Source organism: Lipophrys pholis (genome assembly GCF_963383615.2).
Source record: "Lipophrys pholis genome assembly, chromosome: 23".
Classification (NCBI taxonomy): Eukaryota; Metazoa; Chordata; class Actinopteri; order Blenniiformes; family Blenniidae; genus Lipophrys; species Lipophrys pholis.
Genome location: NC_137645.1, coordinates 3699004 through 3714147, shown reverse-complemented (window position 1 = coordinate 3714147; position 15144 = coordinate 3699004). Strand labels below are relative to the sequence as shown.

Genomic DNA, 15144 nt, shown 5'->3' with positions numbered 1-15144 from the left:
AACAGGAAGTTTCTTCTCAGATCATTTCACGAACTTATGATAACATGTTTTACCTCTAATGGTTAGGTTAGATTTGCAGAAACGTTATGAGTGATTTTCTATATCAATCGTATCTCTTTTGTATAACACTTTTTGGACAAAACTTTCAGTCCCACAGTGTAGGACGTTTTCTGTTATGTTTTTACCTAACCTGCTAGTTTTTATTATATTATAATGGAACTATTTGTTCTACCATGTGTTGTTGTTTTTTTTTTCATTCTATACTTTCTGTTCCAAAATGTCCAAGGTTTTCTGTTATGATCGTACTTCTCACACGCGTATGAGACTCTTTGAATACCATTTTGCTCTGATACCTTCTATTCCTGACGCACACACTTTGTTTCAGCTCAAGCTTATTTATAACAAAACTTTAATTCAATCGTGTTCAAGGTTTTTGCTGTGTATTTCTTTTCTGATGGTACCTCTTCGTTCTGGTAAGCAGTGACTGCAATGAACTGAGTCTCTTTGAAGGAGACGTTGGAGACGAGGCGATGACGGGAGCCGACACACACGATGTGAAGCTGAGGCTCGTACTTATGAAGAGAGTTCAACATAATCTGGAAAACACAGACAGACAACAGCTGATTCAACCAGATGTGCCTAACCAGGCACCCACCGGTACCTTCCTCGCTCATCATCGGCCTCTGTGAGGAGACTCGTGCTCTCATGTCATTCACACTCTTTCACGTTGGACTTTTCCAACAAGCGTTGGAACAGCGTTGATGAGAAAACATCACTTCGATGAAAACACCAATTTTTTTACCCAGATGTTCAGTCTCATGTCAGCTCTGCCTTCAGCTCACAAGTTAAAAATATAATTGATACCATTGCTCCCATAGTAATTATGCAGATGACACAGTTCTATACATCAGTATCAGTGAAAGACTTGAAGTCTGGGCTCGGACTTGAACTTAAGACAATCATAAATTCAGCTACCACAACAGAATTAAAAGACCTCTAAACAAGAATCATAAAAACTTGTTCACTCATTTATTTTCACGAGGCTGGATTGCTGTAATGGTGTGTTTACTGGTAGGAAATCTGTTTAAAAGCTGCATTCATCCAGAACGCTGCCGCCGGAGTCCTCGCCAACACAAAGGAGCATGTTTCACATGAACTTCTCTCTGCAGCGGCTGCCTGTGTGTCGAAAGATCCACCGAGAAATGTGGCTTTTGTCGAAAAAGCTTATAATAGTACCCGAGGTCCTCGGGAAAAGGTTCACTACTGTATGAGTTCCAAGAGTTTGAAGAAACAACGTGAAGCAGCTTTTAGTTCCTACATTCCTCACCTGTTGAACAAACTTCCTGCTGACACACGCACTTCTTTTAAATCACTATTATTTGCTCTGGCCTTCTAATAAGCAATGATATTTTACTTATTTTATTACGTTTGTCTTAATAAATATTTCTTTAATTATTTTGCTTTTTATGCCTTTCTTCTTTCTTTTCTTGCCTTAATATATTTCCTTTCTTTCCTTTTAAAGTTCTGTGATTTACCTTGAGTCACACTATCGAAATAATTTTGCCTTGCTTTGCCTATCATGTTTTCTCAATGTCTGTACCCACTCATACTGCTTTCTTTGCTCCTGTGTCCTGGTATTCATACCTTTACCTCGGCGGACATGTTTCTATCAGCATGTACCCAACTATATACTACATCACCTTTTCACACCGCTATGCTTACTCTTATTACCGGTAATTGACTTCACGTCTGCTCAAACATCCCCATCTGTGTCGTCGACAAACCTCAACACCTTGACGGAGATCCATCCTCTGTGCACTACCAACAGAACTACCCAAAGTTCACACTGCGAACACCAAACTCACGCGAGAAACTTTGGAAAAGTCCAAAAAGCTCTTTGGATCCATCAGAAAGCAGACAAACCACAAGCCACAGTGGTTGAGTCACTTTTATGGAGTGGAGCCATCTTTGTCTTTGGCCAAAACACTCTTTTATCCATCTGTCTTTTCTCTCTAGTCCATCTCTCCATCCAGCAAGCTAACGAGGCCCAATTAACCAATCACAGCTCTCTGGGCCGACACACAAAAACAAACTGTTTTCTATTCAGATTGAGAGGCTGGCTTCAGATGTGACCCTGCGGTGCGTGTGTGTGTGCTGGCAGAGCCACATTAGCTGGAGTGTGTGTGGGCTTGCTTTGAATATAGTTTACCTCTCCCTCGCTCTCGTCCATCTGAAGCATGATGGATAAATTAATTTTCCAGTAAAAAACATAATTACCATAATGTACAAATAAGCTGAGCAATTATTTCATTATGGCCGAGCTCTCTGTTCCAGAGTGTGTGTGTGTGTGTGTGTGTGTGTGTGTGTGTGTGTGTGTGTGTGTGTGTGTGCCATGTTTGGAAAGGGATAATGGGTAAATATAAACAACATTAATGCCAATTTTGGAGTGAGTGTGTGTGTTTGTGTGTATGTGTGTGAGGGCCTCTATGAGTGGTGAACAGCTCTCGACAGGAAGTGCATTAAACTGCCGCCGGCCAATTAAGAGCTGTTTATCCCGTTCCCGTGGTTACGAGGGGGCGAGCAGGTGAAGTGAGCGAGGAAAGGGACTGAAGTGGTTAATTAGAGGCGGTAGTCTCTCGCCCACTCCAGCACAATATGACCAGAGGAGAGAGAGAGATGGAGAGAGAGACAGAGACAGAGACAGAGACGGAGAGAGAGAGAGAGAGAGAGAGAGAGAGAGAGAGAGAGAGAGAGAGAGAGAGAGAGAGAGAGAGAGAGAGAGAGAGAGAGAGAGAGATAGAGAGAGAGAGAGAGAGACTTCATGAAGAGCGGGATAATGGACTGAAGAAGATGAGAAGTAGAAGAAGAAGAAGAAGAAGAAGAAGAAGAAGAAGAAGAAGAAGAAGAAGAAGAAGAAGAAAAAGAAGAAGAAGAAGATAAACAACTATATATAAACTCTTAACACTTGATAAATACTAGTAAGAACTGGTAAAAAACAAGTGGTAACTTCGGGTGACACTAAAACAACAGGGACCAACTGATAACTGCTGTTAAAAGAGGTTTGATTTCACTGAGCAGAGTTTTGAAAACTTTTCTACGACCTCCAACTCAATCCCAAACATTCCTGACAGATTTTTCAGACCTTTATTTGCGATCATCTCAAAGACATCTGGGTCTGGACTCACCTGTCCTCCCCCGTTGACCTTGTTGGTGAGTTTGACCTTGTTGAAGGTCACAGCGGCCTTCATCCAGTGGGCGCCGAAATTTGGCGAGTCGGGGTGGATGTAAATGCCGCCGTGGCCGCGCCCCTCGCCGCGTCCCTCCGCCCGGCCTGCCGCCACCCACTCTCCGTTCACGAACTTCCAGCGACAGCTGTCGGCCGGCACGAAGTCCAGCAGGAAGGAGTACATGGAGGAGGGGTCGAGGCCGGACACGCTGACCTTCAGGACCGGGAACATCCGACTGCACACGAACATACAATTAAAAAAAAGTATAATTTCATAATTTTTTGAAAGTGAGTGGGTGTGTGTGACTGTGTGTGTGTGATGAACTGAACCGGCCTTCATCCTGAATTAACTGGGACGATAAAGTGAGAGAGTTCATGTATTTTATTGTGCTATTTATTCCACAATAACATTTGATTTCCTTTAATTCCAAATATTTCACTTTCTCTTTATTTTATTCTATTTGTGACAAACTTTGAGTTGGCTTGCATGAGTGATGATCAGAGTATTTACAGTTGTTTGGAGTTTTGTGCGAGCGAGGCGTCCTCTGCTTTGTTCCCCCACTCTCCTCTGTGGACTCTGTCCATCAAACTAACAGCTTTTCTTTGTGTTTGAACATGAATTTGTTGCCTTATTTGCTTAAAAAAAAAAAAAGTCAAAGTTAGCGTGCGTGGAGACAAACAGCGGCTCTCAACGCTAACAGCCGCTCAAGTGGCGTCCTGCAGGTGTGAATGGAGTGTTTTCCCGCTGCGGGGCACGACCGGTCAACACGCCTCAGCTCGGGAAAAAAAAACAGCCAGTGGCTCACACTGCGGCTGCTATCGACACTAATGAATAACCCCGATTACCAAACTGTGTGCGCACACAAACACGTCAGGTAGGGATCAGCCACGGCCAATCAAAACACCCGATTCGGCCACCAAACTGATTACAGCTTCGGTGCAAGTCCTTCTTCAGGGAGAAACAGTGAAACAACCTGCGCTCATGGTCGTTTAAACAGAGAAAGTCCTGCTGAAGGAATTCAGATCAAGGAACCTCTGTGGTTCACTCTGTAATATCTTCAACACATGAAGAACCTTGAAAAGACCTTGTAAATCTCTTTTAATGTCCCCTTACACCTTTTAGCACATCTCTAATATTTTTATTCACAACTTTAGCAGAGACGAACAAGCTGATGATCTCCGCCGCCTCATTGGAACCTCAAAGACATAAACACTGAATAACCGAGCCGAGGACTCATCGGAAAAATCGTTGAAAACCTTTAAAACTAGTTTAACCATCTTTTAAAAAGCTTCAGAGTCTCGTTCGTCTACGATGTCTGAACCCTCTTGAAATTTGAGAACTTCAACAGATACAAAAGGAACCTTCTGATTAACTTTGGATGTTTTTACTCCTCAGAGCGCCACTGGACGATTGGCGATGTGTTATCAGGTGACCAGCCTGATACGGACTACTTTGTTGTTAAAAAAAACAACAACAATATCATCAAAGGTAAGATGATGAATAATTCAGCCATCCTCAAGACTTCTATTATCTCCTCCATTAAGACCCTTTAATTACCTCAAGGACCTCGTTGAAACCTACAAGCCCAGGAACGGCCACTTCCAAACCAGCAACAGTTACCACTTCAATCTCCTGTAAACATTTCAATTATAGCTGTGATCTTGTCGAGAACTTCAGAAAATCCACAAAGACTCAGGGAAGTCTTTAACGTCACTAAAACCATAACGGACAGAATCAAGTCCGAACCTCAACAGAATCTCTAGAACCCTTCACAATAATCCAAAGAAGACTTTCCACAGGCTTTCAAGACCCGCCACAAATTACTGCTGGACAATTCCAGGGCCTCTTCAAAAAGAGCTTAACAAAGATTTCTCTGAGGACTCTGGAACGCCTACAAAGACATTGTGACAAAAGCTGTTCTATCTTTGTTTTTGCCTGAAGACTGAGAGGCAGCGACCTGCAGAACTCACCGTCCGTTCTTCGTGACGATCATCTCGTTGGTGATGTGCTGGAACTTCCTCCACAGCTCGGCTTCCTCCAGCGTCACCCTGAGCTCGCGCTCCGTGGGGTCGCCCTTCTCGCGGCCGGCCTGCAGCTCGCTCTCCACGGCGCTCAGCAGCCGGGACATGCAGCGCTCTGCTGAGCCGGGCCGGCTGCACACTGCACCACCGGTACCGCTGCGGGTCCGGTCCTCCGAAGACCCGGGATCAGTCTCCCCGTCCTCCTGCAGCCCCTCCACCTTCATCTGGATGTCCAAACAAACATTACGGGTCAGGGTTAACCCTGAAAAACCACAGCCCACCCACCCGATTAAAACCAATTTATACAGATTAATGTTTCACTTCATTCTGAGACTCAGACGTTTCTATTCAAGTGCATTAAAACGTGAATCAAGTCTCGGGAGTTAATCTGGACCATCAAGGAGACGTCCCGCCATCAGGCTCCGCACGAGTCTCTGCATTTGTTTTCTTTCATCTCTTTGTTTCAGATAAATAATTTTCATAATGAGTAGAAAGCTCCGGACTGATGCTTTTAGCCTCAAAATTATACTCTTAAGGGAGGGGAAATGTTCACAAGGGTCCAAGGGTTCTTGAGCGATCGTATTCACCCAACGGAGCCCCACTCAGCGCTGCTAAACAGCTTCTTCGTCCGTTTGCATATTTTAGTGGATGTAGACACGAGTGAAGCAGATTTATGAGGGAACTTTGGGTGAAACAGAAAGTCTTCATCATCTCTATATTTAATATTTTCTAAAGTCACACAAATATTTTACATTTCTCTTCTTCTTTTTTTCCTGCGCTGCACATATTTGTACACTGAGGCTGTTCTGGGTCGACGAGACTCAGATTTGTTGATTTTAGATCCACATGTTCTAGTCTTGAGGCGTCATAATTCCTGTGCACCGTGTTCGTGTTCAGACTGGACAATCATCTGTCTTATGTTTTCCTGTGCAAAGATAATGAGTGAAGTATTTTTATTCACTCGCTGTGTTTCATCAAACATGATAAAAGCGGAACCTCGCATTTATCAATGTCAGATACATATTATTCTATGCATGCTAAATATTATATCTAAATTGTTTTGTACATTCATACATACTTTCTATTATGTGAATACTATTATGTAGATGAGATGTATTGATCTTGTTTTATACATATTACATAAGAATGCTATAATTCTGAATATAACAACAATAATCATAATAATAATAATCATAATAATAATAATAATAATAATAATAATAATAATAATAATAATAATAATTATTATTATTATTATTATTATTATTATAGAAGACTGAGAAAGTGCTTAACAAATTTAATAAACATATTTATTTCTTTGGGTTTTCATGTTTGAAGCACGTCTGTGTGACAATAAATTCTATTCTATTCCATTCCATTATGGTATTTTGCTCAGCAGGCCGAATCGTGTTGCATTGTATGAGGTAAAAAGTCAGGAGGACTAAATGTGAACCATGTTTTCCGGGTTTCTAAATATATTTTCTATTTACTCATTTTATTTTAATGTAGTTGCATTCACGTTTATTTGTCATTAACACATTTACAATAGCCTTATATTAAAAATGTTTGCAGGGGAAATGGAATCAACAATAATAATAATAATAATAATAATAATAATAATTATTATTATTATTATTATAATAGATCGTTGCGGATAAATGTTGGTGCGTTCAGGCTGAACAATCTCCTTGTTCAGCTGGGTCATTTATGTTTTATTTATCTAAGTTATTTATAAGCTAGTGTAGACTATGTGAAATTAAATTAAAAACATTTTGTTATTATTATTATTATTATTATTATTATTATTATTATTGCCATTTAATAAAGTACAAACAGAAAATAGACATCGCAAACTTACTTGTGTAAATGTGTCATTACTCTTACGCTCATTTTGTACTGAGAAAGATTTAAATACATTTATAAACAAAACCTGGTGAACTCTGTGAAGAAATAACCTATCATAAAATCATTATATATTTGAAACCCTTATCCGAAATAATTTTAATTTCAAATGATCATATATTTCCTTATATACATAATACATTATCAAAGTGTAAGAAAGTGTTAAAATATTAATTGGCTGCTTCCCTTGTGGGAAATGACTAAAATATAATTAAATGCACACGTTGAAACAATCTCTTTTAAAAAGTACCTTTTTTTTAATTCACAAAGCTGCAAAATTACACTCAATTATCCTGAAATAAAAGGTGATAAATGAGGGTAAAATGTGAAGAGAAGATAAAAGTAGAGAAGAGGATGAACGTACCTGTGAGGCAGTGAACAGGTGAAAGAATCCCCGTTAATTAAAGTGAAGCTGATGTGATGCTGCTGCGACTGCAAATGATCCCAAACCATCAGACTGTTACACCAAACCTGTGCTCTCTCTCTCACACACACACACACACACACACACACACACACACACACACACACACACACACACACACACACACACACACACACACACACACACACACACACACACACACACACACACACACACACACAGCCTCTCTCTCATTGTTCACTGCTCGGCTGTAATTTGAAGCTTTAAAGGGACAACATGTCAAATCTTTAATGTGCGGGACAATCGCCCTCCTCTGGGGGGCGACTTTGAGCCCCATTATTAAAAATCTAGGGGTCTTAGGATGCCGAGCCTGATTTTCATGTTTGACAACAGACACTGATAAAGAGAAATATGTGGAGTGTCAGAATAGTTAAATAACTTTGATTCAGCGTGAAAACATCTCACTGGTCCAACATTCTTCCAACATGCTTCGACCATCACCAGGCCTTGGTCGGAGCAGAGGAACACCGCCTTCAAATCTGCTGGTGGGCTGCCAGAGCCAAAAGGGCATCAGAGGACCATCCAGGCCCGTTTCCATAGCAACGACCCCAGGAAGACAGCCTCACCGACCGCAGACCCAGCAACATTAAATTGTTGAGACCTCGAGAAGATTGACTTCATTTCACAACATGTGAAATCTGTGAATCCGGGTGGTCAGTGTTTGGTTGGACGGCGGTGATTTCTGCCGATTCAACCTCCTGCAGCTTTAAATGTCACGCACAGCATAGTAGACAATCAGAGTAATCTGCTGGGATCAGAGAGTCACTAACGATAGGTCAGATCCTCGCTGGGAACATCTGGAAACGCACACCGAGCGACACCCGACACCCGCACCGTGTGTGTGTGCGTACGCTATAACCAGGCCTGTGTGTGTGTGCTTTAATCAGGAGGTGGAGATTAGCTGGCTTTAAGGCATCTCACATGCAGAAAAAGAAAGAGGCGGGGCAACAGACGTCACGCCGACGTGGAAACTTGGATGCATACTGTTGTATTTATGACAGCCTGAAGGAGGCGCTGCAGATGCCTGTTAGAATTTATTTAACGTTTCTCTCATACAAGAGGAGAAAGAAATGAAACTTCACTCCGGACAAGCCCTTCCACGCCAAAAATAAGCCCCTCCCACAACAGAAAAACGTGTTGTACAGTATATGAATTTCCTGTTTTCTTTTGCTGACAATAAAAAAAACACCTTCTCAGAAATGACAACTCCGGTTTAGACCAGCAAGCGAAAATAAGGTGGGAAACACACACACAGACACCGCTGTAGTTTACCATTTATTAAAAAGAAAAATACACAATAAAACCACTGGTGACACACACGACAAGGTGAACACCTTATCATGTGTCAGCAGCACATTAGTTTTTAAAGAAATGTTATAAATTTGATTTATGGACTGAAATATGTCTTTAATTCTGAAACGTTTCACTTGAATGCGAGTCAAACCGACATTTGCGTGACCACAGCAGCTGGAACTCGTTATCGAGTTACTTTCAAAAGAAAAGCTCCCGGGTTAAAGGAGGTTGAAAGAGAAAAACTGGAAAAATTACGCTAGAAAACATATATATTCACATAAATAAAGTTGAAAAGGTTTTGGTGTGAAATTCCACGATTAAAGAAATGACAGTTACTATAGTAACAGACAACACCCTACAGGCGTCCCTGCCAACGGAGGAGCCTGAAACACGAGGACCAATGAGCTGCTCTGAAACACGACGACCTCACAGTCCACGAACCACACCACCCTCTTCTGATTGGAGCTTACTCAGAGGAGGAGGCGGGGCTTAAATGCAGAGCGAGAACATCTTCATAACAGCGTCTCTGGAACCACAGAGAGAGAGGATGTACTAAAACTTTAAAGTACTTTTCATTCATTCTAATTATGACACGAAAAAATAAAGCTTTGCAGTTTCAAAGAAAGAAGAAAAATCTATGATTTTTTACCTGGCGAAGGGAATGTAGGAAAGACCATACCTGCACACAAACATAGTGTATAAATTTGTAGATTTAAACTGTATTTGTGTGTGTGTGTGTGTGTGTGTGTGTGGTTACCAGGTAAAAGCGATGAACTGCAGCACACAGAACAAAAGTGCGAGTCCATTGTTTTTCCACTGCAGAGACACAAAAACACAGTTTAACCCAAACACACAATGTTCATTTAGGCCTGTGAGTGTGTGTGTGGGTTTGTGTGTGTGTGTGTGTGTCTCACCCAGAAAGCGGCGCACAGCGTCAGTATGAGACACACCTGCAGAGACACACACTGTCAGACACCGTGCTATCGTAACCGTCATGACCCTGACCTCATCGTTTGGCTCTCACCAGCATGATGACGGTTGCCAACGCTCGCTCTTTAGCGCACATCGTCTTCAGCTGCCGCAACGGACCAATCAGGAACGTCGTACTGAAACCACATGACCACACTCTCAAATATGGCCCCCAGTGGTCGGTTACAGTCACCTGTGTGTTTCAGTTCGTCCTGGTTAAATCTAGCTTTGACTAGATGCTGCTGCTTGTGGTCGGTTGAGATGAATTTTAAGTTAGTTATGATCAGTTACAGTTAGATTTGGTTAGTTGTGAGTGGTTCTGATCAGTTTCAGCTCGTTTTGGTGGTCCGTGGTTAGTTGTGTCAGTGTTAGTTAGTCGTGGGCCGTACCTGGCCAGAGCACAGACGTTTCCCACGCTGTAGAGGACAGCGAACACGGCGAGTCCAAACCCTGGAACCCACAACAAACAGGTACCCTGATCACAGAGAGGGAAAGGCTGTTACTACAGCAACATCCAGGGGGACAGCAGGATGATGGTAACCACGGATACAAACAGGATAGAGGCTGTTACCATAGAAACAGATGAAGCATTGCCTTGGATACAGACAGCAGGACCAAAGACAGAAAACAAAAAGGATGATCACCAAGGAAAGCGAGAAACTGATGGAAACGGAACAGGAAAGACTCAGAAGTTGTTTTGTCTGAATAATTTCAGAAACTTTTGAAGGTGTGAAGTGTCAGCTGGAGGGGAAAAACATCAAGTGACTTACCAGGATGGAACAGAGCGCTCCCAGCACGAAGCAGATGGCGAAGCCCCTCATCCTCGTCCCCCATGAGAGCGTGGACGCCTGGTTGGCTCTCTGTAGAGGGGTCATCACTATTTACAACTCTCAGTCAAACTGAATGCGCTCATTGTGTTGACTTTTGCAATGACAGACACTTTAGAACTTCCTAATGTTTTTCCATTTTACTTAACAAGGCGTTATCTGTAAATATCAAAGTATTCAACCAACTATATGTATGATATTTTAAACAGATGAGTTTGTAACTTACCTTTAGCCAACAGACATCAGAACCTACGACTGTCACTCCAATATATGATGAATGAGGACATTTTGCATATTGACGAGACTAAATTGTCCAATATTTAGATTCTAGTGTCCCAATAAGCAAACATAAAAAAAAGCTCAAACATGTATTTTCTCGCAATGCCAAATTTCTCTGCATGCAGTCAGGTAGGAAGAAAGTGACAAATATTTCTAAAAGTGGAGAAATTTTCAAAACTACATGTTTTTGGAACGCTTCTCTTCTCTGCAGCTTGTTTTTGTGTTTTCTGAGGTTTGATGTATTTTACAGTGGACAGGATGTGTGTGGCGTCCTCTGGAAGTTAAAGTCATTCAGAAGGGGTGTGTGTGTGTGTGTGTGTGTGAGTATTCCTGCTGGAGTTATGAGCGCACTTTGTGTCGCTCAACTTGCGCCTCTTCGGCACGTTCCAGGAGCTAACGGGCTAAAAACAAACCTCCAGAATCCCGCTGCCGTCCCCGCCGTTCTCCTCCTGCCCGCTCAGGACCTTCTTCAGTTTGTCCATCGGCTCCGGGGGTCCGGTCTTCTCGGTGGAAGGGGGAGAAAAGACGCTTTCCAGGAGCTTCTCAGGTGTTGAGCAGCAGGTGAACTTCCAGACGACATCAACAGGTGCGGCCCTTCCGGCTGCAGTACCACCTGTCGCCACAATGCCACCAAGGGGGGCGCTGTTTCACCTTCGTTCGTTTATATTTCCTTCCAGCTAATCATCAAACAAACGCAAAAAAGTTATGGAAAAACTCTGACTTTATTTAGAAACAAAATTTAAAACCACTGTTAAAAATAAATCAAAAAGAGAAATGTTATAAACGCAAATAAAACATATATTTCTTCCTATTTTCTTCCATTAATTTAAATAATTTCCACCGATCCTGACATATATTTACAGTTAACGTTCAATTATCCCCGTTTCAACATTCTTGAATTATTCACATTTCATTTTTTTTGCAGAGTGATACAAATTTTCTTCTTTCCAAAGGTTCACAAAACTTTTCTTAAGCTCTTCCAATGTCACATACACATTTTTTTCAGGTTAAGTATCTCCCGCAAAATTTCTTTCTGTTTATCATTATCTATACATAATTAAAGCATGATTCGATAAAAGAGTAAAATAGGGAGAGGAATCAATAAAAACACTAAAACTTTGGTTACAATCATAAAAACACAAAGAGAAAAACATGAAACATTCTACTGGAGGAATGAAGATTTTGTTTTGTTTTAGTTCCAGCAAATAAAAAGCTTTTCTTTTATGCTTTTTCTGTTTCTCTTCCCTTCTGTGAGATCCCCTGAAGCTCTGTTCATGAGTGAAAATATTTAGTTTTCCAGAACTAAGATGTCATTTGTTAAACATGAATAAAAACAGGTTTTGTTCCCCAGTGTTTGCAGTCGCAGCTGATGGAGAAACTCCAAACTCCAGCTTCACACACAAAGTCTCTGGAGGAGTTTCTGCAGGTTTCAGGGGACTTTGACCAAGTCGTAGACGGGCTGCCGCACCGACACCTGAACGCGACATGTGGGACACGACTGTTTCCTCCACAGCCACTCCTCGATGCACTGCAGAGAGAGAACACAGTCAGGCTCACAGTCAGGCACAGGGCTCCTCTCTGGGCAGGGGTCGTCAGGTCAGGAGGAGGAGCAAGCAACAACCTCCTGTTGTCACCACCTCTGTTCTCCTCCTCCTATCTCTAGAACCGCTATGAACTGGTCAGGTGAACATTGTACAACATAAAAGCAACGTTTCCACTGTGAGTTTGTGTGTTGTGTTACCTCTTTGTGGAAAGTGTGTGTACACTCCAGCTCTCGGGTGCCACTGCCTTGGTTCAAGTCATTGTGACAGATCAGACACACACTGTATGCATCACTCTGCAACACACACACACACACACACACACACACACACAGAATTTGTTACACAAGCAATATTTTGTCGTCATACTCATATTTGTGGTTGTTTTCACCCACCAACGACATCACGTTGCGTCTCCTGAACTGGCTCCGCCTCTCAGGTGGCACAGCCTCAGGGATTGTGGGTATGAGTGACGGCCTCCGCTCCAGGGCAGGTTTGAGGATGACAGGGGAGGGGGACTCCAGTGGTGAGGAGAGGAGGCGACGGGAGGAGGTGCGACGCAGTAAAACCCGTGCTGTGACAGCAGCACCGCTGGACGAGTGGAGGCGCGACAGCTGCATGGCCGAGAGAGTCGCCTGGACAACAGATGGATTAGCAGCCAATTAACCAGTTATGTAACAACAAAGCCTTTTGAATAGTCGGTTAACCAGACATTTAACCAATCTTTTCACCAGTTATTTAAATAAACAGTTAACCAGTCAACAATCAATAAACCAATCAGTGAACAAAAGCGTAAACCAGACAGTTAACCAGTTTATGAACTCGACAAAGTAGAGTTATCCAGTTCATTATCAACACAGTTCTCCACATAGTTAACCAGTCATTTAAATAGTCAGTTAACTAGCCAATTAACCAGTCACTTTACACTCATTTTAATAGTCTGTTAACTAGTCAAACAAACAGTAAACCAGTCAGTTAATGAACAAGTTAAAAAAACAGTTAAACAGTTTATCAACTCGTCAAATAGATAACTATTTCGTGAACAACATAGTTAACCAGACAGTCAGCCAGTTAGTTAACCAGTGCTTTAAATAGTCAGTTGACCAGACGTTTAGACAGTCATTTAACCAGTCATTTCAATTCCCAGTTAAGAAGACAGTCAACCAGTTCTATCATTCATCAAACAGATGATGAACTAATTCATTGACACCACAGTTAATTAGTAAATCAGACATTTAACCAAATGGTGAACCGGTCAGTTACCTTGTTTGTCAAACAGACCATTAACCTGAACCGTGAGATAACTGATTCCATCCTTCATGAAACAATTCAATAAGTTGTTGGGATTGAGAGGAAACAACTAAATAACAAAGAAAAACCAGGCTGTAAAATGAGCAGTGTGATATGAACATGAGTGAACTGTTTGTCGGAGGTGAGCGACTCTGATCCTCACTGATCCCATCAACACACTCAAAGCCTCATTAGTGAGCACATGTTAACACCCAGCAGCCCCGACAGCTCCGAGCCCACTGAGCTAAATATGGGACGACTCAGACCACCTCCGCCTCAGAGGGTAATACCTTCCAACATCGATGGATAAACATCAGTAGGGTCTTCAGGAATGTTCACAGACAATGGTTTCCTGCCATACAAATGGTAAATCTGCAACCTTCTACAGCCAGTTTATCAGATGTGTCGACAGATGATGGTTTCCAGAAATATTGACAAACAATCGTTTTCAGAAATGTTGACAAAGAAGTGTTAGTGGATAATGGTTTTCAGAAGTGTCCTTGAGTCCATGCAGTGGTCTCCGACCACAGAAACGTCCCCATATTGATTGCACTACAGTGCAGTGAAATATAATTGGGTTCTGCTTTTTGCTTTTTATAGTACTGACCCTATCTATGGGCCTCAACAAACAGTTGATGTGGTTATGAAGGTTCCTCTTACCGGACATGGCAGTGATGCTCGGCGGTCGATCCTCATTCGGACCGGAGGCTCAAGGCTGCTCCTGCTTCCAGGCCTTCCTCTCTCCTCCGTTTCCTTCTCATCATCCTCAGCCTTCTCTTCTACATCTTTCTCGTCCCCTGGCTTTTTCTGTTGTTCTCCACCTCTGTACTGCAGCATCCAAGCATTGAAGATCCTGGCATCTTCTTCTTCATCTTCCTCTTCTTCTTCCTCTTCTTCTTCTTCTTCCTCTTCCCCCTCTTCCTCTTCTTCCTCCTCCGCTGCATTCAAAGGAACCTGCTCCTCAGTCTCTGATGTTTCACTTTCTTCTATCTTTGGATCCATGATCACGATGTTTGGTTTCATCAGAATCAGGCAGACCGTTGATGAGCTGAGCTTCTTCTCATCGTCCTCCTCTATAACATGCAGTCTGCAATCATTTACTCACTCACTCACTCATTCACTGGCAGCTGACCGACACATTCATGATATCGGGCTGAAAATAAAGACATTAAGAAGATGTTTGGAAGCTTGGCAGATTTGACAGGTTCTCCTCTTCCTTTTAGCTGCTTTCCCTTTTCTGTCTCAATGTTCATCTCCACTCTGTGCTCTGGCCAGAAGTCTGGTAATCCGTTTACTGAGGAAGATTACAAGGAGCTAAGTGAACATTGAGCTGCTTGTCATGAGTCTGTA

At 42.2% G+C, this 15144-nt stretch overlaps 3 protein-coding genes across 3 annotated transcripts in view; all 3 read right to left on the bottom strand.

Annotated features, from left to right (window-relative positions):
• Positions 1-5472, bottom strand: part of LOC308127863 (T-box transcription factor TBX19-like) — a gene marked incomplete at both ends in the record, with an annotated part of 7507 nt that extends 2035 nt beyond the window's left edge. The window contains 3 exons of the mRNA XM_080493241.1: positions 462-596; positions 3186-3462; positions 5198-5472. Of these exons, the coding sequence (XP_080349367.1) occupies positions 462-596; positions 3186-3462; positions 5198-5472 (687 nt within the window). The remainder of the gene's footprint in view (positions 1-461; positions 597-3185; positions 3463-5197) is intronic.
• A 3379-nt stretch (positions 5473-8851) lies between these two features.
• Positions 8852-11575, bottom strand: LOC308127540 (vesicle transport protein SFT2B-like). The gene is made up of 8 exons (XM_080492660.1): positions 11377-11575; positions 10628-10717; positions 10247-10332; positions 9913-9994; positions 9803-9838; positions 9646-9704; positions 9538-9567; positions 8852-9414 (listed from the first exon to the last, which is right to left on the bottom strand). Exons 1-8 carry the CDS (start codon positions 11443-11445, stop codon positions 9378-9380), a joined length of 489 nt encoding a protein of 162 aa, XP_080348786.1. The 5' UTR covers positions 11446-11575; the 3' UTR covers positions 8852-9377.
• A 93-nt stretch (positions 11576-11668) lies between these two features.
• Positions 11669-15075, bottom strand: LOC308127864 (uncharacterized protein). Its single transcript, XM_080493242.1, has 4 exons — positions 14455-15075; positions 12900-13139; positions 12705-12800; positions 11669-12491 (listed from the first exon to the last, which is right to left on the bottom strand). Exons 1-4 carry the CDS (start codon positions 14815-14817, stop codon positions 12393-12395), a joined length of 798 nt encoding a protein of 265 aa, XP_080349368.1. The 5' UTR covers positions 14818-15075; the 3' UTR covers positions 11669-12392.
• Between the last annotated feature and the right edge of the window lie 69 nt (positions 15076-15144).

Excerpts from the sequence above, each read along its gene's own strand:
- LOC308127540 (XM_080492660.1), bottom strand. The coding sequence starts at position 11,445 with ATGGACAAACTGAAGAAGGTCCTGAGCGGGCAGGAGGAGAACGGCGGG. Across the intron at positions 9,995-10,246 it reads AACGTCTGTGCTCTGGCCAG|TACGACGTTCCTGATTGGTC; the intron begins GTACGGCCCACG and ends ATGTGGTTTCAG. Across the intron at positions 9,568-9,645 it reads CAGTTCATCGCTTTTACCTG|GTATGGTCTTTCCTACATTC; the intron begins GTAACCACACAC and ends GTTTGTGTGCAG.
- LOC308127864 (XM_080493242.1), bottom strand. The coding sequence starts at position 14,817 with ATGAAACCAAACATCGTGATCATGGATCCAAAGATAGAAGAAAGTGAA. Across the intron at positions 13,140-14,454 it reads GAGCATCACTGCCATGTCCG|GCGACTCTCTCGGCCATGCA; the intron begins GTAAGAGGAACC and ends TCTGTTGTCCAG. Across the intron at positions 12,801-12,899 it reads GACGCAACGTGATGTCGTTG|AGTGATGCATACAGTGTGTG; the intron begins GTGGGTGAAAAC and ends TGTGTGTTGCAG.